Source organism: Cygnus atratus, chromosome 15 (assembly GCF_013377495.2).
Source record: "Cygnus atratus isolate AKBS03 ecotype Queensland, Australia chromosome 15, CAtr_DNAZoo_HiC_assembly, whole genome shotgun sequence".
Lineage (NCBI taxonomy): Eukaryota > Metazoa > Chordata > Aves > Anseriformes > Anatidae > Cygnus > Cygnus atratus.
Genome location: NC_066376.1, coordinates 248,822 through 273,358, shown reverse-complemented (window position 1 = coordinate 273,358; position 24,537 = coordinate 248,822). Strand labels below are relative to the sequence as shown.

At 39.9% G+C, this 24,537-nt stretch overlaps 2 protein-coding genes across 6 annotated transcripts; one reads left to right on the top strand and one right to left on the bottom strand.

Moving 5' to 3' along the window:
- On the bottom strand, window positions 1-9,549 carry NSMCE1 (NSE1 homolog, SMC5-SMC6 complex component). Of its 4 annotated transcripts, none has more exons than XM_035563289.2 (8): window positions 9,334-9,544; window positions 8,711-8,854; window positions 5,764-5,885; window positions 4,391-4,468; window positions 2,866-3,012; window positions 1,796-1,912; window positions 846-966; window positions 1-397 (listed from the first exon to the last, which is right to left on the bottom strand). In XM_035563289.2, exons 2-8 carry the CDS (start codon window positions 8,826-8,828, stop codon window positions 333-335), a joined length of 768 nt encoding a protein of 255 aa, XP_035419182.1. In that variant the 5' UTR covers window positions 8,829-8,854; window positions 9,334-9,544; the 3' UTR covers window positions 1-332. The 4 variants fall into 4 exon arrangements, with proteins under 4 accessions (XP_035419182.1, XP_035419183.1, XP_050569711.1 ...); XM_035563290.2 differs by lacking the exon at window positions 9,334-9,544 and adding an exon at window positions 9,202-9,225; XM_050713754.1 differs by lacking the exon at window positions 9,334-9,544 and adding an exon at window positions 7,555-7,631.
- Window positions 9,550-9,722: 173 nt separating this feature from the next.
- Window positions 9,723-24,537, top strand: IL4R (interleukin 4 receptor). 2 transcript variants are annotated; one of them, XM_035563294.2, is made up of 10 exons: window positions 9,723-10,027; window positions 13,689-13,802; window positions 16,932-17,073; window positions 17,976-18,127; window positions 19,150-19,304; window positions 19,700-19,856; window positions 20,648-20,747; window positions 21,344-21,413; window positions 21,545-21,621; window positions 21,732-24,537. In XM_035563294.2, the coding sequence occupies exons 2-10, from the start codon at window positions 13,730-13,732 to the stop codon at window positions 23,950-23,952; spliced, it is 3,147 nt and encodes a 1,048-aa protein (XP_035419187.1). In that variant the 5' UTR covers window positions 9,723-10,027; window positions 13,689-13,729; the 3' UTR covers window positions 23,953-24,537. The 2 variants fall into 2 exon arrangements, with proteins under 2 accessions (XP_035419187.1, XP_035419186.1); XM_035563293.2 differs by lacking the exon at window positions 9,723-10,027 and adding an exon at window positions 10,198-10,566.

Genomic DNA, 24,537 nt, shown 5'->3' with positions numbered 1-24,537 from the left:
TAGCTGACACAGGCTTTAATAGTTCACAGGCATAGCTCAGCTTTCAAGACTGAGCAAAAGCATTTACATTTTTTGTTCCCAAACATGCACTGAGAGTCCCAACCCAAGAACATGAAGTGTGTACACACAACCACCCCCAAGAAAGTTGTCTGGGCATAACTGTGTAGGAGAAGAGGTCAGTGATTGTTTTATTGTAAGCCTCTTAAAGCTTCAGGAAAAAAAAGTACACTTAAGTGTACTGTTACTAATGAATACAATATAGTCTGGCTATTCTGCCAGAGAATGGGGAAAAAAACTTAACTGAAAGTAATTTTTACTAACATCATCTAGTGCTAAGAATGAAGCTCTCTTCTGCTGTCTCTTTTTGATGATGACTGGGACTCTATCCGACTCATATCTATAAAGAAAGAAAAAAAGCAAAGTTAATGACAGAAAAAAAACGTGATGATACTGTATGACTTGCAGATTTTTAAAATGCTTTACATATTCCTGTGCTCCAATTTCCCTGGTTAAATGGAGAAATTCTTAAAGAGTTTCCTATCTTCTTAGAAACTCAGTATTTCCAAATGTTTGTGTGTTGTTCCTATTCATCCCCCAAAACTTTAATGTTATGATAAATGTATTCGCTGGATCTGCTAGTGACCATAAGATAGAATTTTTGCAGTTTCAGGGTTCAGTGTTGCCCAAGGATGGTTAATCCTCAAATATATAACTGAAGCCAGAAACAACTGATATTCAACTACAATTGTAAATAATACTGGCAGCGTCATTGACTATCACGATTCATTCTTAAGTATTTTTTTTAAATATGTTGCTTTATTTTTTTAAAATATATTGCTTGGTACCTGGAATCTCGTGAGGCCAGAAATAATTACAATAAGGACATCGTGGTTCAGTTTGAGCTTTGAAGTACTTTCCAACACAAGGTAAATGCATTGCAATTCCACAGCTTTCACATACTTGGCTCTGAAATCAGAAGTGTTACTAGAAAACCTTCCTAATCTGTCCTTCAGTTCAACATAAAGCTGTCACAATACAGATAGGCAATGCTTTATTTCTGAGAATGGTTCAAGTATTACAGTTAGAAGACACTTGGAAATCAAGGCTGGTAAAGGATAAGAGTTTTTCTCCTGGTAACTAAGAAATGCTATTTTCCTGTATGGATATAACTTAGCTTGAAAGCCCAACAACAAGCTGCAATAAAGGAGAGCAATTAGGATGGAAAAAGTAATATTATGGAAGCACGTTAGCTGGAAGATGAGAAGATTCAGTGGCAAGGAGCAAGAGAATTTGGTAGTTTTGGAATAGGACTTCATGCTGTAACTTCTCATGCAAGACTGAACTGGAAACTTGCCATGTATCAACACGTAGTCCTTTAGTAGTGCTGTATATAAATACATATTCACTCTGAGCCAAAATCCCCAAACCAAAGATGAATGGTTGTCATACGGAAGATTACCATTTGTAAGGTCCAAAGATGAGACAGCTAGCACTTATCTGTTATGCCTGTTTAAGGATAAGGGTTCATCTCTAGCCTGCTGGCTTTGGCAAGTAAGACAGCACGATAATGTTCTTGTTTGGGTGAGTTCCCATCCTCCAAGTTTATACTGTATTTTTTTCCAAAGACAGAAGATAAAAATATCTACATTGAAACAAATATTATATACATGGGCAACGTTACCAGATTACAACACCAGAATTTTCAGTGTCTGCCTAATACTTGAGAAGGTATCACAAACTTTTGCTATGAGACAAGCCCATCGAGAGAGGCCTGCTGCGGTCATCAAACTGTTACCTGGATGGCAAGGCTATGACAGATGTTACACTTTCTTGCTGTATCTTGGTAGGTGCTGAGAATGTACTGTTCCATCTCCATTATGCAGCGAGTATGCAGAGTATATTCCCCATTTCTCTAAGGAAACAAATGATGAGATTAGCACTATCTTTTAGTTCCTTTTTCCTTTTGGGATCTTCCTCACCACCTGTTAGCAAGCATTTGATATCCAAGTTTTTTCTGCCATCATGAAACAAACATTCTGACATTGATAAAATGCAAAGCTGAAACACTTTTGATGAGGCAGAATTAATTTGTTAAGAGAATTGTAAGAAAAAAATCTCACACCTTTAACAAATATAGTCCCCAAAAGGTACAGAGGAGCATACATGCTCTCCTTAAAGGCATATGGTTTGGGAACCCTTCATTTGAACATTAGCAGAACTTCTACTGGTTTTCTAGACATCTAACATTTACTACTTGAGGTGTCTTTGAAAATCTCTCTAACGTAAGAAAACTTGTGGCAGCAGTTTGGAGATCTATGATGTGATAAATCCAGGAGAAAAGGGATTGAGGTCTCACTTTTCATGGCAAGTAATTGTCATGTCCACATGGTGAAACTAATCTCCATTTCTCCAATTTTTCCAAAACTCTGCATTTCCGATACAGGAGTTTTCAATGTGCTTGGCCTCACTGCTTTTCAAGGAATTCTAAATGTAACTGACAGTACTGATCAACCTAAAGAGCTTTTCCCCAGCTTCTGTTCCAAGTTTTAAGTATATCATGCTCATGTGTACAAAGGATGCCGTTTATGTTCTAATGCAGGGCTGAGCACAGATACCCACACTAACTCAGGTACAGGAAACTGAAACCTCGTTGTCGTGTGTAGACCTACCTGAGGACTTTTTGCTTGTAAACGTACAAGCTTTTCTGCAAAAATCATTGACTGGAGTACCAATAAGCATAGGCCTAACAAAACCTTTTTTGCTACCATTCATTAACAAACAGCTACAGTTTCAGCCATCACATCCATGAGAAAATAACAGCTGGACCTATTAAAATACAAACGCTTTAAAAGAGAAAGCAGTTACCTCAGAGAGCCAATTATCCTCCACAAAAATTTTCAGCACTTGTTCTGCTTCCTTCTTCTTCATTTTCTTTGTCTTAAGTTGGTCAGCTAAGTTTAAAATATCTGTAGAACAGGCAAAGCCATTTTCTGATAAAATGATTAGGTCCATCTGTAGAAAGAAACATTTTCAATCGCTAAAAAAAATGTAAATAGATAGACATACCTTATAGTAATGTGCAGCTTTTTCAGCATCCATACAAACCACCCATATGTATGGATGCTGATAAATACTGCAGTGTATGGCTGGAACGAGAACTGCAGAACGGAGGCCAAAAGCTAAAGCCATCATTGTTACCTTGACAATTTTAATCTTTGCCAAGAAAGCATTTCCCCAGTACAACTGTTCAGTGCTGCCTAAATGAAGCTGCAACCCTTTAGCATTCTCAGAAGTGACAGATCTGTTTCTTGTTATCTGACCTCTGCCAATGTTCTTTTAAGGAAAAGTCTTTCACTACTAAACTAAGATGGTGCACTCTGGATTCATTAACGCTGCTGAACCTATCTGGCACACAGAGGTTATAGCAGTATTATCAATTTTCAGAGATTCTCTCATTGGGAATATTCCTGCTACACGTTATCACAGAGCAGAATGCAGAGATTATATGCTAGTAATAATATGCACGATGACAATACCATTTCTGCAGTGCTGACATGGCTGTATAGGTTCTACCCCAATAAAGAGGGTGGGAAGACTCTGCATACTACCAGTTCAGATGACACTTCAGCAGCTGTCACAGAACAATCAATACACCGCTTTCTAGTTTATACAAAACAGTTTTATTTAGAGTGCAAAATCAAGGAAAGTCTAATGGCTGGAGAAATTATGTCTTCCAAGTTTTAGAAAATTCACTAAAACATGCAAGATACAAAGCTACGATCACAACTCATTAATGTCTGTTGATATGAAACTAGACATTGCATGTCCTGGCATCTCAGCCCAGTAGATCTATTTGGAACTTTAGAAATTTCTCAAGTGTATGTTTTCTTATTTGATGATCAGCATTCTGAGTAGTTTATTAAACAGAATAAATTGGCAACAGCAGTAACAACACACAAACATTTCCATTCAAATCAACAAAGTAATAACTTTTTTGTAATAACATTAAAATGTACAGTGTATTATTACTAGACTACTGAAGACAGTGAAAATTTCAGCAATCACAACTGAAACATCTAGGAGAAAGTTGCTGAGGAAGGATGTTTGTCTAACTAAAAGAAGATATACCAAGTCATTAACTCCAAGGAGCACTCCCCCATTCACAACTACATTTTATCAATAAGTGATTTTCATTCAACAGGCAATCATTACTTGTATATATTCCCATCTCTCACACCACATGCCCTATTTGATTTGAGATAAAATTAATTATTATTAAAGTTATGCAAGATGGAAACTAATTCTTGAAACACATCTCAAATTTCCATTCATTTTAACAGAGTACCTTCTCAAATAATGTGATTTACTAACGACTAACTGACATACTTACAGTTTTTCTAAACAATTCTAATTCATTTTCTGCATAGTCAGATGCCATTTTAGTAATTTCAGTTTCTGCCAGATTCACCTACAAAAAAAAAATACACAATTGAAGGTGCCCGTGTGTTCCCACACCATAAATTGTAAAAGATCCCCCTGGGTAAAGAATACATCATCTTGAAATTAAACGAATGTCATTTCTTAAGTGAAATAAATGTCACTTCTTTAAGTGGCACGAAGGAGGGTACCCGACTCCTTTCTTTAAAACCCCTGACCTTTCCAACCACATGTTCTCCACAGCTGCCTCTGCCTAGTCCAAATTCTTAAACAATCCTACTTCCCACCCTCCATAGCCTGGAACAAAGGGAGGTAGACAAGTGCAAAGAATTTAAGGCCAAATCTTAAGCTTATATTAAGCTAATAGAAGAAAATGCCAAATTCTGACACATGATGCAAAGTAATACAGTAGAACTATATTCCACCAGGATAACTGTGCTGCTGGACAGTAGCAATAACTATTTTGTGATACACATTTGTTTCATTATGAAAAGCAATTAATGATACTTCATATTCCTATTGTACACACTACTGCTATTTATTACTAGCTCAACTTAATTGGCAAAATGACACACGAAGGTTAAAAGCAGAATCTAGTATTAGAAGACCTCCTCTATGGTCTTTTGAAATCACTATATAACCTTCCTTCTTTGGCATTTGCATTACAGAGCATCTAGTGAAATTTTTTAGCCTATTCTTTAGCATCCCTTTATACTAAGTTATTTTTTTTTTATTTTGAGAAAAAGAAAACTCATGTTGGAAAGCTCCCCGTGTTTTTTAGTTTAAAAATTCCTCTCAGGAAAAAGAGTCTCCTGTGAAAAAGAAATCTTACTTCAGCACTTAAGTAATGTTTACGCTAAATAAATCAGACACTGCTATGGTCCTTGCTGCCATGTTCTGTTCCCACACACCTACGCTCTTGGCAGTTTATCTTCACACTTCTCCGTTCTACAAGTAGCTTCTACAGCAGCTGTCAGCATAACAGTGGAATAGCCCCACAAAAACAAAACAAGACACTGCTAAGAGTAAGTCTCATCATGATGGCAGATGCAGCCTTCAGTTCTATCTGATTTTTCTAAATAGCACTTGTATTATACTGTAAGGATCCCTAAGTAGTTCAGTCTTCTTAACATCCAAAGATGGCACTTAGATTCAGTTAGTTTTTTTGCCCAGTTTACAATCAGAAGGCATGCATACCTTTTATTGGCACGTTATTCAAAAGTTAATTTTATAGCAGACACAGGAAACTACTGTTCCATGGGGTTCCGTGTATGCACTCGTTATGAAAAGCCAGAACCACAAGATGGCAGCACGTCACATACTTACTAAGGCATAATGGGCTCTCCCATCACCTTCAGACATTCCTTTCCGGATCTGCATAAACAAAGGCTGTAGCTGGATATTAATAGTAGTGATGAAATCATCCAGTTTATCATGTGCATAGTAGACTGAAAATAAGTAAGGAAAAAACACAGAGGAAAAAAAAACCAAACACATCAGACAAACCTTTTTATATGTTACCTGCTGAAACATTTTTCCTAGGTGTAATTAATTGCTAAGTTATTGAGGCAGAATTCAAACAGGTCCACTAGATGCAGAAGACAATTTTCCTGTGCTGCTGACTACTAACCTTCAGAGAAGTTCAGCTCCTTGAAAATCAGACTTTACAGAAAGAGAGACCAAACATTTAGCTTCACTGTATGGAACTTATCACACTAATTCATTAATTACAGTGACTTGAGCTAAGTTGAATTGAAAATAAAACATAACCAGGAAAAATTCTCACACCCAATACAAAAATATACTTGATTTCTTTCATTTATACAGAAGGGATTCTTTTTTTGTTGTTGTTTGCTTTTTGTTTTGTTTTCTATTTCATAAATTAGTAGCACGTAACAATCAAGTTACGTCAGCAAACTTAAAATTATAGCTCTCTAGATACACTGTTAATATCTTGTGTCATGCTCTATAAACAAATGAAATAGTAGCAGAAATTTTATCACAGACATAATTAAGGTGAACTTTAGCGTAACTCTGGAGTACATTCTGTGGCTTATGCTTGCACAGCAACAGCACATACTCTCAAGAGTTTCCATCCAAAAGAAAATGATGTCAGTGGCAAACTCCTGGTGACTTCAGCAGTCTAGGGCTCAAAGTTATCATTAAACAGTAAATAACAACTGATTGAATTAGAAACCATTTATTCAAATATATTACTAGTTGAAATCAGCTACTTGATAGATTTGCTGAGAAACCACACAGACTAATGTGATCTTCCTTCACTAAGTGTGCACAATCTTCATATTCTGTGTGTATACAGGAATCTTTTTGTCCTTTTTTCTTGTGGAAAAATACCTATGACATGTCAATAGTACTTCAAAGTAACATATTTAAGAAGACCTTGTTGTACCATGAGTACAGCAGATGCATAATAGAGCCAGGACTACTCTTAATTTCGAAACACTGGATTAAACTGTTTGAAAGGTCTTAATTTCCAAAGTTTTCCCATAAAATATAGTACCTTAAAAAATCCTATGATTTAGTAACTGTTACTGTACATGGGTTTTTTTGTTTGTTTTGTAACAGAAGTAATTTCCTTGTCTAGGGCATAAAATGTCTGAGTACTGTATCTCAGTAATTTCACAAACTTTTCCATTGCACACTGACACAAAATATGAAGTACTTGCTACACAGCAGTTGCAACAGAGTCATTTTTTCTAAATCCCTCTAATAAATAATCATTTCTAATGAATGATAACTCTTATCAACTCTTACTGCAGTACCCTCTGATCCTGCACACTGAAAACAGGATCTAGATGTCAAGTTTTTTTCTCTACAGATTCTTTTTTCTTAACACACAACAAGCTGGTTATGTCTACCTTACCGGTTTAGGCCATCTCTAGCATTTATGATAAATTCTTTTACAAAAGTACAGTGGCTTGGTTCTCACAAATACAGGAGTATACCTTCAAAGGCCAACCATGTTTTCCTACTGTTCCATTTTTTCAGTCAAAAATTTGAGGAAGTGCTGAAATAAGCTCTTTTGGTTTCAGAGTTTGAATACCTATGGAGTCTGACTCATTTTAACTAAGAAAAATACATAAATAGTGCCATCACCCAGAAAGGACTCCACTTCTGGCAACAAAGCAAGATGGAGTTCACAACAGGTTGTGCTCATCAGTCCCTACAGCCTCCTAACAGAGAAAAAGAATCGTTAGCACTTGTGCTGCTAAAGTTACCATCGCTTAGACATCCTGAAATGACCGAAAGCCCCAAGTAACATTTCAGAAGACTTTTAAAATAAAAGTCTTAAATACTAGAGAGCTAGCAAAAAACTTCAGTGCACATCAGATCTTAAAATGTGTAATGGAAGCTAGATTTGCTGGAGTTTTCTGCCTTTCAATAGCAATTGGTCAAAATCACTACTTTGAACTGCATTTTGATCCTTCCTTTTAAATGGCTCTTTTTGTTCTTACATTCTTTGTCCTTTTCAATTTTATTCATAAACAATGATGAAAATACAGGAATTTTATTATTTTAATTATTTTCTGGGAAAATGTGATTGAGATACCTAAAACCAACTAATTACTTAGTGCTAAACACATCACTCATTTCAGCTTTATTTCAGTTCGTGCCCACCACATTTTCAAAATTAGAGAAGATGAAACACAGATCTCTGATCTGTGAGCAGATCTCTGAAAAAAATCATGAGCTGATTACACGTTTCTGTACCATTGAAGTCTCAACATGAACTTCAAACAAATTAGACAGTACACAACAAAACTTTTGTTCCACATGCCATAAAATTGAGTTTGTTATTGCATGTATTAGAATTAACCAGCTTACAAAATAATTAGTCGTGTGACAGATTTACTTGACATGGATTAACAGCATACACTTCATATTATATTCCAAAGCAAATCTTTCCAAACAAGTATGAAGGAAAACGTTCTGGAAACTTCACAGCTATCAATGTCAAAATATATTTAAAAATATATATTTACACAGTCTAAAAAAAAAATCTTTGCTAAAATAAAAAATGTTCTGTGGAAGTCTGACTGGATTAAAACTTAGTTTGCATAGTGCTGTGTTGTTGGGTTTTCTGTTCTTTTAACTTCAGAAAAGAAAGAGAACACGTTGAAGTTTTTGTTGGTTTTGTTTTGTTTTCTAACTTTTTAGGTGGTGTATGGTATTCAGAAATCTAATTATTTGTAAATCACAAATGAAGAAAAAAAATCTCCATCTCTCCACTTTTTCTCCAAAAGAGACACACCTTTATGGATTTCACAGCAGCGCCTGTGTAACTTCCTAGCCTCTGATCCTTCCATTATCCCGTGTGACATCAGGACCTGCAAGAACCGTCGATGAGCATCAGACATCTGAGCTGCCATAGCAGCTTTCCACCAGACTTCGTATGCTGCAAGACACAGACACTGAAATTAATGCATATATTTACGCAAATTACAAATAATACACCCCAAGCATAAGTAAGATTTCAGTTCAACTCTCTACCATTGTATCAGGGCAAAAAAGCTGATGGCTCAGCTTGTTCTTCAAACAGACAGTGCCTAACTCCAACAGCCTAAGAGAAAGATGCAAAAGAAGTCCAACGAATTTGCCTAACACTTTGAGCCACCAAATAAAACGATGCGGGCATTGCGCTGTCATGCCCCAGGCCAAATCTGCAGCATTAAGCACTACAGTCCGCAGGACGTCTCGCATAGTTTTGTATTGGATGCGTTTGTTTGCTACTCATCCAAGCACCTTGTCTAGTTAGAGTGCAACCTGCTTAGGACAGAAAACCCTCCTCTGCGTGTGCCGAGAAACGCCAGAAGTAAAATCAGCTCGGGAAATTCCTCGACCACGCAGCCAAAGAAAGACAAAGCTTCCAGAAACCTCCAATCCCGAAGAGCAAATAACCGGCCAGCCCGCGGCACGCTGCTCCGAGCCGGGACTCGGGTCCCCCGCGTCACCCCCGGGGGCGGCTCTGGACTCCCCAACGGCCGCCCGACGGCTCCGCAACCGCCGCCGCCGCCTGCCACCGACCCGCTCGGCGGCGGCTGCCCCGGGCCGTGCGCGGGCGGGCGGAGGCGCGCGGCGACGTGCGGCGACGTGCGGTGACGTGTGGTGACGTGCGGCGGGGACGCGCTTCCCGCGGCTCCGGCGGAGGAGGGGCCAGGCAGCAGGGGGAGGGCGGGGCGGGGCGGGGGGGGGCTTCGCCTCCCGGCGCTGTGGGGCGCGGCCGCGCCCCCGCCCTCCCGAAGTCCCCGGCCGCGGCGCTCGGTGTCGCGTCTGGGTTCCGCGGCCGCCTGGAGGCCGGCCCGGCCCGGCTGGGCTCTGCCTGCCCGCGGGGCTGCCGCGCGTGCTCGCCGCCCGCGCAGGCGCGGGTAGCGGGAGGCTGCGGAGGCGAGCGCAGCCGGCGGGACGCGACGGGACGGGACGGGACGGGACGCGGCGGGACGCGGCCGGCAGCCGTCGCCGCGGGGCGGCCGCAGGGGAGGGCTCCGCGGGCGGGAGGAGGGCGCCGGGCCGGCGGAGTGACAGCCGGGCGCGGGGAGCGCCGCGCCGCCCCGGCCGTGCGCCGGACCAGGCAAGTACAGCGGCGGGCCCGGCCGCGGCGGGAGCTGGCCTCGTGCGGTTCGCCTCGAGCGGCGGCTCGGTCCGCGCCGCCGTGCCGGCCGGTGCCGAGCGGCCGCTGAGCTGCGGGGGGCGCGGCGGGAAGCAGCGGGCGTGCCGCCGCCGGACGAGCCCTGGTCCCGCGGGCCTCGCGGGAGCCGGTCGGGCCCGCGGGGTGCGGCCCGGGGCGGGGGAGGGCATCGGCCGCTTCCTCCGCGGGCCCGGCCGGAAAGCCGCTACGGTTCGTGTGTCGTTAAAACCGGCAATGGCAGGAATACTTCTTACTGAGACCGCTTAATTCAAACGCTTTTGAAGCGACTGATCTTCAGGGGAAAACCGGTAAAACTTCTAGAAGACTCCTTTCTGCTGGAAGTCCTGCTCGATGGCTACAAGAGGCACAAGGGCTCTTACTGTAGCAGAAACCACACTAGCCGGGACACGTATCCTACGATCTGAGAATCTGTCCCAATAAGCTTGCTCTGAGCCGATGGATGCGCTGCTCCTGAATCTCAGGTTTCATTCTTTAAAATCTTTTCCCAACGTGTACAGGTTCAGAGAGAGCTTAATACCGATTCATGATGAAGTCTTGGAACCAGAGTTTCAGAAATGTAGGACTGGGAGTGAGCTATTCTCGTTAGGCGCTTTTGTCTCTTTGGCGTTTTTGTCAAGGCGTCCAGTCTCGGTGATCCTTGTAGATTCTGTCTGTTATAAATGGGAAAATATCTGAAGTTGCTTGCAAACTATGATTTGTAGTTCATCAAGTCATGAGAAAGTACTGCATTCATTACAGGCTCAAATGACATGTTGTTGTGCCCTTTGCTGTCTTCTGTCATCTCAAGCTTTCTAAAGAGAGCCTAACTGTTCATCTAAACCTCCTCCTTAATGTAGTATACTGGACTCCAACTTCCAAGTTCTTTTGAAAATCCACTTTGAGGCACCTACTCTTTTTCGATACGCATGTTCATTGTGCGGTTGCCTCTAACAGTCATATTGAGTGTCAAAGAGTAGGTATGGTGAGTTATGTTCCTGCAGGTCTGCCATTTTGTATTGTCACTTGGAGAAAGAAATAATTAAAAGCAGCAATAATGAGAAATGATTCCCCAACTTCTTTTCAAATTTTGATGCGAAATCAGTTGATGAACTTCTGCTTTGCTTTGCTTTGTTTTTTAATGCTTATCTCATTTTAGTCTACAGTTATAGCCAATGTTTTAAATCAGAAAGAACAAGTCGAGCTGTACTTCAATTTAACTTTTAAAAAGTCCGGTTTTAAAACAGGGAGTTGTCCTTTACCTCTACAATAGCAGTAAAGGTGAATTAAGCAGTCTTAGGTAGAAATGACTCTCATCTGTGTTCTGTGCCTGAATTACCCTCTGAACATAACTGTTTTGCAAATTATGCCTGTAGATGAAATAAGACCCTAATTAATTTAGAAGTCCATTACAGAAGCTACTGTTTTTCTTGATACTAAATGGAATCTTTTCAATCACATTATTTCTTCCCAAAAGACAGGCATGAGCAACTGATCTGAGCCTGTAACTTGGGCCAATAAACAGGGCTGCTTCCAGCCCTGATAAAGATTTCTTTCATAGTTTTTAGGAAAGTCACTTCTGTCTTTTACACTTTATTTCCTCGTACATATTGAGATTACTAGGTTTGCTGTGAACTTAGTATTCTGTGTGTGTTGTATACCTCATTAAGGTTTATCATCAGATACAAAGAAAAACTTAAGAGCCAGGAGACATGCAAGCTATTGTCATTTTTTTCATTTTCTCTTGTGTTTAGATTATAGTCCACAACTCTTGTCTTTTTAAAACAAACAAAAAGTTTGTTGTTTTATTAGAACTATGGATTAACTTTTTTTTTTTTTATCAACATGTGCAGAACATTTTTCCTATGAGGGAGATATTTTTTTCTCTGCCATCTGCTGATTCATATGTGCTTATGCGATACAGGATTCTTTGCCAAAGTTTTATGAGTTTCTTGGAACTCCAGTCATGGGACACTATTACTTAACAATGGACCGAAAAACAAACACTTCCTCTCTTGTGAACACCAGGAAGAAAAAGGGAAAGAGTGTTGTATGCTGGAGCGGTTTGCCCTTTTTTTCTGAGCAGCAGAGAAAGCATTTGTGTTCTACTGTGCTCAGTCATGTTTTGTCTATTTCCAAATGTGTACAGCTTAGCTCTTGAGTGTTCGTGAGAAATTCATTTTCAAAGTATGTCTTGTATTTCTGGATAAGCAGTAACTGCCGCAGATAAGATCACAAAGAAGTTTCCATTCTGGTCTTTGATTTTCAGTCAGTGTTCGCATCCCTTTACCTCTGAGATTGACATCTTCTGTGTTTAATCTTTGGAAGCTTATTTTAAAGTATGGCTAATCATGCATGTGAGAATGGAAGAAATAGTATCAGGGGACATGCCTTTTTCTGATGAGCACTGCAAGTTGGGATATGAGTTAATTGCCTTGGAGCTGAATCTGACATGCTGAAGTCACGGTTTACTGTACAAGAAGTAGTAGTATTGTTAAATATGTTGGAGAAATTAAGATTCTTTTGCTACATTTCACATCAGTTTTATTGATAAATATATCTATGTAAATCAAAGCTGTGTTGTTCTTTCTGTGAAAAGAAGTGATATTTCTGTCCCTTACTCAGCTGGGAAGGTCGGGCTGTTGCCTATCTTGCATTCATTCTAATTGGCACCAAATATGCAGTAGCTGTGCTTGAGAATCTTGCTAGCTGCAAGAATCTTGCTTCTTGCTTTGAGATGAGTTGTTTGAGGGAATATGGCTTTGGTAGCATGCCTTTGAGGCTACACATTCTTATGTGTATACAGTGCTCATACGCATACTTCCAAAAGGTCATTAAACTTTTCCAAAGCTAATTACTTAACAAGGTTATACCACAGCAGAGTTTCTGATCTGTTGCCAATTCCTTGTGTCTTGTGTGCTGGTGAAACTCAAATCTGTTATAAGTGTCAAGGGTTGTCCTACTACTGTAGCTGGATTAAAGCTCAACTTCACTATGCTTAAAGAATTCTAATATATAAAAGCTGCATAACTTTCCTTCTCTGGAGTTGTGCTCCTTGTCTTATATGATGATATATGTTTTACAGCTTCTAATTATTCACCGTTTTAACGAATCTGCTTTCTGTTGAAGCAAAACTTAGAGGTCTTTGCTCAGAACTTTTTCAAGGGGATGATGCTCTAACTGTGGTACTGGTGATAGGACTTGAGGAAATCGTATTACAATCAATAGATCAGACACACATTGCTCTTAAATTCTTCCAGTTATCTGAGAGGAATCACAGGGCTCTAGAGGCATGTTGATATTTTGGTCTAGGGTTTACTCTTTAAATATGTCGCATACTAGAAACATTCCTTTTCTAGTAGCTGAAATAAGTAGGCCCGCTGCTGGTGTCAATCTAGTATCCTCTGTAATTTAAATTTTACAAATAAGTCATCTAGCTCATTTGTGTTATTCTTACTCTCCTATGCATCTTGTTGAGCAACCTTTAAAGGGATCAGGCACTCCAGGAGATCTGAATCCTAACATCTAGCAAAGTGACAGGACAAACTGCACCCTTACACTACTTGAGACACTGATGTGAGCTTTTAATAATGTCTTTTGTTGGCAGAATTTCAGCACAGCTTGCCCTTCTGAGCCTGGCCAGCATCAATGATGGCAAGATTCCTAAGCGCTGTACTGCATACCCTGTGGATCCTTTTCTTTTCATATGCAACAAGCGAAGGTACATTTATTAATGTTTTAAGTTACTTTATTGAAGTTTTTTCCAACATCTTTTTTCTCATGACTAGGAATAACTAGCAGGCAACACTATTACGATTAATTAACTAATACAAAATTTGTCTTAGATCTCTTCATTTTATTGGCCTTTTCCATACAGGCAAGAAAAAAAAAGGAATTTGCAAGAAGGAGAAACTGAGGTTTGAAAAGACACCTCTTTACTTACCCATTGTCTAATCTATACTGGGCACCATGCTGCAAATAGGATGCTCAACAATAACCCAGTAACACCTCTGTAGAAATCTCGTAAGAGTAGAAAATATTAGTCTCAGATTTGTTCATTTTTATAGCTGCCACTGTTTGCCATGTGGGCTAACCAGTAATAGAGCTGCAGGAAGCTATGCTCATGAAAAAGAACAGGAGCCTATAGGTCTGCTGTCAAAAGGCATCTACCAGTATGTGTTCTCCAAAGTGTGCAAAAATGCTGAATCGGGAAACTTAGTTGGATGGATTTGAATGGATTTGGAAGGTATTTGCTTTCAGACAGTATGTATTCTGATTTGTGCCGGTACGGGGCCAGATGACTTGTGTGTGATGTTCTGTCACTACGCCTTTCATTTGGTCTGGCAAGATGTTTAGCTGCATTATGTTTTAGTGCTGCTTCTTGGATGATGGTTATATGATACAGTTCAACTGAAAGGAGCTGAACGTGTATTTTGCTGGTATCTTTTAAAGATATTTCATTATAAAAAGAAGTTAGAAATATAAAATCATGTTTTCTGACAATGTACTTTCATTCTCTGAAAAATGAATCTTACATCTAGCTTTTAAGTTATTCCACAGTAGTCTATGGGGGGTTTTACAGTTTGTTTTTGGTTGGTGGTTCTTGGTTTTGTTTGTTTGTTTTTAAAAACAGCCTGTCCAAAAAAAAAAAATGTTTCTTAGCCATATGCCCCTAGCATACTGCAGGGAATTTCGTAATTTCGGTTAATAAGAAGGGTAAAGGTTTGCAGGAGCATAATTTCTATGTCATCTGATGTAGGTAATCCCAGTTTTTCTGTAAATTATCAAAGTTTAATTTTACATATTTTTTTCCACTAGGTAACTACATGTTTCAAGTTTCTTTATTATGTTACTCTAGTTGAGAATTAAAAAAGAAATCCAGCATTTCAGTTCCCTTTTCTAACTACATGAACTGAAAACAAACTCTTTACTGTATGGGGTTTCAAAAGAAAATTCTCAAATGTATGAGGTTTAAAAAAAACAAACCATATTGTATCAGGGTTGAAAAAAGGGAAAAGGTCACAGGAAAAGAATACAGAAAATAGTTCAGAGTCCTAGAAAGACATGAGGATGCTGAAAGGCAAGATAAATCTGCTAGCTTAACACAGCAAGAACAGCTCCATTTAATTCCAGTATTCTTGAAAGTATAAGATCATTAACACATTGGAAAATAATGAAATTCATCTTTAATGGGAATAAAATGGTAGTATATCTTTTAAAAGTCCATCATGAAGCGAACAATAAAAATATAAAGGACAACAAAATATAAACAACAGTAACAAGGTAAACAGGTAATGGCTCTATTAAAATAAATGAGCAGTGTGTCTCTTACGGTATTATAGAAGCTTAATCTTTAACTTGTTGATGATTTTGGGTTGTTTGGTTTTTGTTTCGTTTTTGAAGAACCATGGACCATTCAGAACAAAAGGGAACTAAACGTGGTGCTGCCACCCAGAAAGGATATGAGTGATAATTCTTATCTACAAGATAATTATCTAGCCTTAGCAACTAAAGCAAAACATTTTCTAAATATTTGAATAATAATGAAACCATGAGCTGCAGTCAGTTCTAGGTTTGTAACCAGTCAGTATACTAGGCAATTTAGGTTATGATTTTCACCAAACTTTAGAGTGGTTCCTTGACGTTGCCATACATCCTCATTTTCATGAGTGAGCCTCACTAAGATTATTGAGCTTACTCCAGTGATCCAGGACTGCTTGTTAATGACGTTTTACGGGAGGCCTTCTAGGAAGGCAAATGAAAGTGATACATGGGTTTAAATGAGGATAAAAAGCCACCCATTAGCAGTACTAAACAATTAAGTGTTTGAGTCAGGTTTTTACTGAAGTACCACGTGATCTGGTGGTAGATACAGTGGTATGTAATGTATCGCTATACCCACTAATAGAGAGGTGGCCATCATGTATGTTGCATTTGCAGATACTGTACTATATCAGAGTGTGCAGAATTTGCATGAGAAAATTCAGGACAACGGAAAATTAGAAGTGTAGGAAGAATAAGAATTAAAATAGGTATTTACGAAAACAAAAACTTTTGGAGGAATAATCTGAAACGGACACCCACTGGGAAAAAGTCATCTTTGAAGCTGCAGTGGCTGAAGAACATTACAGGATGTGAATTGTTGGCAACTAATCTTGAATTTGCAATGTAAATGATAAGAATAGAGAGTTAGTAATGCGCTAGGCTGTGTAAGCAAAATTATTTACATACCATAGAGAAATGAAATCATGTCTCTATGTGTCCTTTGTATAACTGCCACAAGAAAACTTCTAGCAGCATCCCTAAAGAAACTATCAGAAAAATAACAGTTGATAGGATTATAAAAATCAACCAAAGCTATTCTAAATTTTTATGGGGAATTGTGATGTAGAGCAGGAAAGAAGGAATTAGATCTGCAATGGGGAACTGTTCCAGGGAGGCAGAGGGTATGCACTTGAGAAGCTTAAAACAGTTGTGGATAAAGCATAAATTCAGGTGCGTAGGCAGTGATTTTGGTCGAAATCTGTTAATTATCTGCATTTTTGGCTTTTGAACCTTTTGTGTATAAAAGATAGGATGATGCTCCTTTATGATAAAAATTTGGTCATTTAGAGTTTGCATAATTAAAACTTGGTGTTCATCAGAACCTCCCTCTCAAAGACGACATCTCCAGAAAGGTGGAGATACTTGGTAACGTGCATCTTTTTCCATTTACACAGAACATGAAAAAAGTGCTTACTTCCTTTATAGGGGCTTTATGCTTCTGTTTAGAGGGAGAACTAATGTTTATGCCTAGTTCCATTTATTCCTTTGATTTTCTTGCTTCTTATTGTGTGCTACTTCTCCCTAGTTACGGCTACAGGACACATACAAGAATTTGGATGCTTTAGTGACTTTGCAAAAGAGCTCGTTTGTGGCTGGAAGGTGCCTGCACAGACAAACTGCTCCAAAGAATTCCTGCTCTACTACAGGGAGGAAATTTTCTCTTCCCAGTGAGTGTTTAATAGGGTTTACCTTCTTTACCGTTGGAACTTTAAATATCCTACAGCCATTATCAGCTTTGATTTCTCCCCTCTGCTATGAGTGCCTGCAACTAAATATAGTCAGGGTTATCCTCCTTGCAAGGAGGAAAATGTTTTGTTGCAATTAACAGTGTGCTCTGTTCAGTGAGCTAGTCTTTGACAGACCTAGTACAGCTAGACAGCTAGTTCTTGGTACAGAGTGTTGGTCAAGTACTGCTTGTAGGAGTGGTAGGGCTCTCATAAGTTTACCAAACCTTCACTTCATGAGAAACTTTACATGATTTACCAGGCTGTAGCCTGTGTAAAATGAAGTCTCCCTTGGAGCATCAGTGAATATTTCTGTATACAGTGTAACTTGGTATTCATGGACAGACTGTTTGCACTGCTCTACAGCGGAGGCAGTATTCTTGTCATCTTCTACAGAGGAACATACATCAGGGCTTTCCTATTCCCCTCCATAGAGGGGAACAGTATGATTTCTCCATTGAGACTTCCAAATACGTTGATTTGCACTGCAATAAAACTGTTCCCGTGCTAGCGGAGCATCAGTCCAATCCTTTGGGGGTTAAAGTGTAGTGAAGGTTGCTTTTAGTGCTAATTTTTCTGCTCGGGATCAAGCGTTAGTTTTTCATTAGTGCAATACCAATAGGTAGCCAAGGGGTATTTGGGAAGGATGGGTCATCTGGAAGCTGGGGGGAGGGGTAAGTTTTTGTTCTGGATTTGTTTGGACAAAGTGCTTCTGGGAACTGAATTTGAGCTTGCTTGTTTCAGATTTGATTGGCTCTACACATCGATAAGCTTGATTCCACATTTTGAAGAAATACTGTGCTACACTGTGTAAACAATCATATCATTTTCTGCCTGTTTTTCAGAAACGTGTGTGTCCCTGAGAATGGAAAAGAGAGTTTCACATGCACTTGTACAATATATCCCGATTATTTTGTATCGGGCCTCACCTATGTTCTAGCTTTACAGTTCAATGGGACTGATATGTGGAATGACAGTGTTACACCAGCCCTGGTTGGTAAGACATTGTTTAATTTGTCACCAGGACATCTGGTTTCAGGCTTTGCAATCCTAGCTAACTCCTCGTTAATGACACCAGAATGGTTTTTCCTTATTAGATGTTAAGTGTCATGCTGGCTTGAATGAAAAGTCCATTTGGTGTAGAAACCTGATCCTGGAGTAGATTCTAAAGGAAACAGTATAAGTAATGGGGCAAGCAGAATGATTATTCCTCTCAGCTGCCAGCCATCCACAGTTTGTGGACTTAACGGTGTATTTAGTGCGTTTCACTCATGGCTGTAGAATTCAGGGATGAAGAAGACACTAGACTATCCCTACTCAAATTCTTCCATTCTCTGTCATCCTCTAATTTTTCATGCTAGTTGAATCATGCCCATGAACAGAGCTTTTTCCAGTAATTGTTGGATTATAACGAACCATGGTAAAAGGTTAATGACTGCTCTTTCACATGACAGAGCATAAATACAGCTTATCTCTGTCAGCACCTAGTTTGTTTAAACCAGTGTGTGTTCATAACACTGTCATCTCAAACACTCAGAAATCTTCCACATCAGAAATCTTGATCTACAGCAGTGAGCTGGTTCCTTTCCTACTCAATGTCACTGCTGCTCCTCAGCAGAATAAGCAGCCTGCATCTAAGACTCAGGTAGCCAGGACGGTCTGGCTGCAAAGTGGTCCTAAGCTCTCTGCCTACCCTACAGCACAGCGTGTTGTTTTGAGGGTACAAGTTGTTATCATTTCTGCAGGTTGAAAGCTGCATCCAGTGCACCAAAAATAGAACTTGAAGTTTGTTCAGCCAGCTTGAATATTCAGTGCCTGTTAATGAAGATCTTGCAGTTGTTCTGTCTTGACCTCTATATCCTTGCACAATAGTGTAGTGAAAAGGTCTAAAATGGATTGACTCTGAGATTCTGGTCTCTGGTGAATATCTTTATCTCTGCTTCTTTCCGTCAGTGCTTTCTCATTGCCTTGTTCTCCTTGTGTTTTTTTTGTTTTGTTTTGTTTTGTTTTAATATACAGTTAAGCCAAGGGCCCCCAGAAATCTTGCCATTGAGAAAGCTGAAAATGGTAATTTCAATCTGAGCTGGGAGGAGAGCTACACCCCTCCATCCATGCTCTCTGGACAGCCAGTCATCTTTGAAATAAAATATTGGAGCAAGCAGCACCCAGAAGAGGTAAGAGACAGCCAGTCTCTTCATTTTCTATTTCTGGAGCTTCAAGGGTTAAAAAGTCCTTTTAAAAGAAGTCTTGAAGGACTTTGAAACCATGTCATGACTAATGGTGTAAGGGCCAGCAAAGGCATGCTCCTGAGCACACTTGCTACTGATCACATTCCCCAAAGGTGGTTCAAACTGAGCTTTAAAGGACTGAAACTCTTCTGACTGCTACCCCAAAGTGGTCTGCTGTTTACATTAGACAGGGAAGGGATTTAAAATACAGTACGTCTGTTACCCAAACTTAATTTTCTTTTTAGACATCAGGAAAACTTATGATGCAATTGGTATCTAACTATTTCCACTAACCCTTCTTCCCATAAAGAAGTCAGTGAACTTCCTTACTTTCTTTTCAGGTTTCTATAAAATCAATTAACTACCAGGCAAAAAGCTTTGAAATTACTGCAAGCTCCTTGCAGAGAGGCTATGATTACATTGCAAGTGTACGGTGCCAGTATACAGACTACCCAGCCTACTGGAGTGACTGGAGTGACAGAGTTGAATTTCACTGTGGTAGGTATTATAGCAGATAGCAGCTTGATAAAAGGATGGTACAGTTTTATAAACACTTTTGTATATACCCCACTGCCTTTTAGTTACCAGAGGAGAGTTACGGAATCGTTATCTTCATCTGTTTGAATATATTGTGGATCAATCTGTAAAGGCTTCCAAGGAGACTCAATGCAAAAAAGCAGCTCTTGGGGAAACTGAGGAAGAGAAGACCAAGGGAAGTTGGATCCTTCAGTCTTGTGGAGAAGAAGGCTGAAAGGGAATGTATTTGTTCTCTATGCATATTTCATGAAGTAGGCAGCAGGAAAGGAGAAGACATGATTAAACTAAAAAGCAATGTTTACGCAAGTGGGTATAAATGAACAAGAGATACTTAGGAAATTAAGCAATACTTTAACCATTAGAGGGCTGACTTCTTAAAAGAAAAAAAAACTGAAGAACAACAGTGAGGGTAAGAAGCATAGCTGCACTACAGCAGAGATGATAATGCCATTCCAGAAACTATGTGGCAGGTTTGTCTCAGAGAGCTGACAAATGGTTTCACAATTCATGTGGTCTCCCAGTTCCTTAATCACCAACAGTAACGGACTGAAGTACCTGCACTGACCTTTCAGACATGACACGTACTATTGCCACTGGTAGCTGCATATGTTCTGTTTATCTGCTATGGCTTTATTTTACATCCTCTAAAGTGGCATTACTTTAATATGCAAAAGAAGAACACCAGACTTGGTGTTGTCAATACTTGTGTTTATATGCACATACACACGTAAATATATGTTTTTATTTAACAGATTATCAAGTAACATCTGAAGACATTCTGCAGATGGCTGTTCCTATATCTTGCATCCTGATCATGGCAGTAGCTGTAACGTGTTATTTCTGTTTTACCAAGTATGTATCAATGTTCACAGGTTATATGGACTAGCAGTTTGCACGGATATCAGTATTGCCATTGCTTAGTTGAGTGTCTAGTAGTACAGGAATCTAATGACTTTTCCTCGGCATGCTTATCTCAGACTCTAAGAGCAAACATAAATCAGTTGTACTGTCATTTTGTGAAAAGAAAATTGAATATTTTCTACTAGTCTTACTGGAATGGGCTTGTTAGAGTATCCAAAACAGGCTGCATTTATAGGTCTGTCAGTTTTGCACTCAGTCTTTGCCGCAGTTCCAGTAATGATGGTTAAATACCACTGGAAAAAAATGAAATACTGATAATGTGAAAGTCGGATCCTATCTGTCTCACACAGCATTTTAAACGTAATTAGAAAAACATGTGACTGTGGTTGTGCAGAGCAGTCACGCACAGAGCATAAACATCTTTGCACTAGGTTAATGAAAAAGCAGCATTTGGAGATATACGGAACAAGTACTTCCTGTTTCTGCAGTGCAGATGGCTAAGAGGGAGAGAAGAACAGAAGAGGGAAGTGTATACTGATCAAGCCAAGATTCAGTTAAAGCAAACAATTTTCATTCTTGCCTTGCAGAGTGAAGAAAGAATGGTGGGATCAAATCCCAAATCCAGCAAAGAGCCATTTGGTTGTAAAAAATGTCAAGGTAATTTAAGGGCTTTGCAAAAAATACCTTTTCCTGATCACCAGAAATAGAATATGTAATAAATGCTCTTGGCTGGCTTGTACATGAAATACTAAATACAGTGTTCTAAAACTCATTTCTGTTTTTATTAGCTTTCAGTCTTGTGCTACATCGATGAAATTAAGTTCCCTTTCCATGACATAAAGCAGAGTCATATGGAAAAACAAATGTAAGTAACATTAACCGGGAGGGGGAGGGACACACCTCCACTTTACGGCATAAAATATTTTCCTATTACATAAACATTAACTGTCCTTTCCTTTTGATTTCCAAAAATAGAATTTGCAAAAGCTGTCTGTCTCAAAGTTTGTCAAGCCAAAATTTCAAGGGAAAAGATAACATCAGAAACGCTGAGAAATCTTGCAGTTGCCATAGCAAGACTGGAGAGTGGTTTCCAAAAGGCAGTAGTGCAGTTTTAACCCCTGAGACAATTCTCATTGAAGAGTCTATAGAAATCTGTGAATGTTTAACAGACATTGAGGCTGAGAGCCAGGAAGAAACTCATGACCAGATCACCATGTTTGAGTCTTGTGACACCAGTGTCAGTGCTTTCAGGGAGCACACCGAACACAATGATGCACTAGCTAACATGTTCATTGAGCTCTTGGAAGATGAAAACAACATGAAAGATGATAAAGACCCAGATGTCATCACAAGTGAAAATAAAACCTTTGAGAAACTTGAGTCAGAAAATGAGTCTCAACGAAGTCCTACAGAAAGCACAGCCCAGAGTCAGCAGACATATGGTATTTCTCATAGAGTTTCCCCTTTCACCAGAGCCTCTCAAGATGAGTACAATTGCAGTACAACCAGCAAGAAGTCAGTACAATCAGAAGAATCCTTTGAGTCTGGCTATCAGAGCTCCAGCACAAATTCTGCTTCTCTGGATGCAAGAGATGCTCCCCATATGCTTCATCAAAGCCTTTTTCCATGCAGTTCTGAAAGTCAGCGTAACTCATCTGTCCTGATTGAGGAATCTCCAAATAAACTTGCCTTTGTGATCAACAAAGACAGAATAAGCAACCCTGCATACAAGAGCTTTGGCACCCTTGTGTCTCTACCTGGGGAGCCAAGTAGTTCTGCATACAAGAGCTTTGACACCCTTGTGTCTCCACCTGGGGAGCCATGTAGTTCTGCATACAAGAGCTTTGACACCCTTGTCTCTCCACCTGGGGAGCTATGTAGTTCTGCATACAAGAGCTTTGACACCCTTGTCTCTCCACCTGGGGAGCTATGTAGTTCTGCATACAAGAGCTTTGATATTCTTGTGCCCACATTCAGGGAGCCAAGTAGCTCTGCATATAAGAGCTTTGATACCCTAATGTCTCAGTCTATGGCAAACAGTAGCTTGACTGTGCATTTTGAAAATGTGTGTTCCTCGCTGCCTTTGACCCAACTTTCAGAGACACCAGAACTTTGCTGCAGAGATCAAGTTTATCGACCCCCTAGCAGTCAGACATGTTATACCAACTGCAGATCTCCCTACAATGAGCTTGATTTTCAAAACACCTGTTCAGAACATACTGATTTTCCATCTTTCTCCACATGTGCAAATGATGGAGTTTCAGCTTTCCTACCAGAGGAGGAAATACATAAGCAAGTAGCATATCAAAATGTTCAAAAGACAGCCGACATGCTTTCTTGCCCTGTTGGACCTCAACCGTCTGGTTATCAACCTTTTGATACTGCAGTTAGATGTAATGGTACATACTTTGACAATGACAGTGAAGTTATCTCTAAGTCATTGTATGAGCCCTTCATTCATGTGTTGTACAACAACCTGAGAGAAACACCACCAGATACCATCATCCATGAATCTGACCAGAAGATAGATGACCATGTATGTTTGATTGTACAGGGCTTTGATTGTGGCATTGTCCCAGGTGTAACCTCTAGTGAGAATGTCGCACACAGTAGTAGTGATGGCAGCCTTTGGATCATCAACTCTAACAAGCTGCCAAATGATAGCAAAGATGAAAATGCCAGCAGAGGCAAACAGCCGTTGCATTTGTTAGAGCTGAACTGTCAAGATTTTAACAACAGAGAAAGAACTCTAAAGGGAACAAACCCTAATGGCTATAACTGTAATGGTGAAGGAATGCAAGAGGACAGCAGTAACAAGCTAAATACTGTCCTGTGCCCCACACGTAATCATTTGAGGAAGTTTGGAAATGAAGGGGAAAATAAACAGGTAGGAAGCAGAAGGTGTGGCTCGACAGCTAACTTGTCAGAAGAATCACTAGGCAGCATTGAGCTGAACTTAAAATCTGCAGAGCCACCGGGGCTCTTGGTCTCAGACAAGCTGTCAGCTCCTCTTTGTATGGATAACCACTGTCCTTCTGATTGTCTCACTGTTCACACTGAGGATTCTAGACTGGTACCTGCAGTTAAAAAAAGACCAGCAGAACTATGGAGGGAAAACAACAGGAGGAATGAGAAAAGAATTAAACTTTTACATGCTCTTGCCCAGGAGGACAACTGTTACATGAAGGTAGCCTAGTCATGTTTGCCAAGAGAACCACACCAGCCTTTGGAAATAAACCGTGTGGCAAATTGAGATGGTGCTTATTCTTCCAATTTTGCCTAAAGTGAGGGCTACTACAGTACAAACGTGGATTCACTGGGTTGTAGCACATGCTTGCTGCAAAGGTGGCAGCTGGTATGTGAGGCAGGCTGTTGGGGGACAGCAGGGGCTAGCACCTAATGTAGCTACAGCTCTGTCAGGAAGGCACAGAGCTGAAGTTTCTCTGGCTATGATCATTCCTTGAAAGTGAGCAGGAGCTGCATAAACTAGGAGTTCTTATTTGGCACAGCTCCTGTGGCTGGTTATTGCTCTGGGTCTGTATGTTGCTTGGGAAGCACAAAAGATGATATGGAAGTTGCTGACCTGGAAGTGGGAAGTACGTGCAAGTCAAAGGGGAAGTGACTGCCTTGCGCTGATGGAATTGCATACCTTCCGTTATTTGTTTGTTGGAGGGGGTGCAGGGGGTGTTTCTGTGTTCCTGGCACCGGCATGTGGTATATGTTTTTATACTTCTTTAATCAAGATCTGAAATAAAGATTACTGTCATTTGGGCTTAAGAAA

Bases quoted from the DNA above. Each gene is read 5' to 3' on its own strand.
- NSMCE1 (XM_035563289.2), bottom strand. From the start codon at position 8,828: ATGGCAGCTCAGATGTCTGATGCTCATCGACGGTTCTTGCAGGTCCTG. The intron at 4,469-5,763 runs GTAAGTATGTGA...TTTTTTTTGTAG, and splicing joins GGAGAGCCCATTATGCCTTA to GTGAATCTGGCAGAAACTGA. The intron at 967-1,795 runs GTAACAGTTTGA...TTCTGATTTCAG, and splicing joins GTCATAGCCTTGCCATCCAG to AGCCAAGTATGTGAAAGCTG.
- IL4R (XM_035563294.2), top strand. From the start codon at position 13,730: ATGATGGCAAGATTCCTAAGCGCTGTACTGCATACCCTGTGGATCCTT. The intron at 19,305-19,699 runs GTAAGAGACAGC...CTTTCTTTTCAG, and splicing joins GCAAGCAGCACCCAGAAGAG to GTTTCTATAAAATCAATTAA. The intron at 21,414-21,544 runs GTAATTTAAGGG...TGTTTTTATTAG, and splicing joins TGGTTGTAAAAAATGTCAAG to CTTTCAGTCTTGTGCTACAT.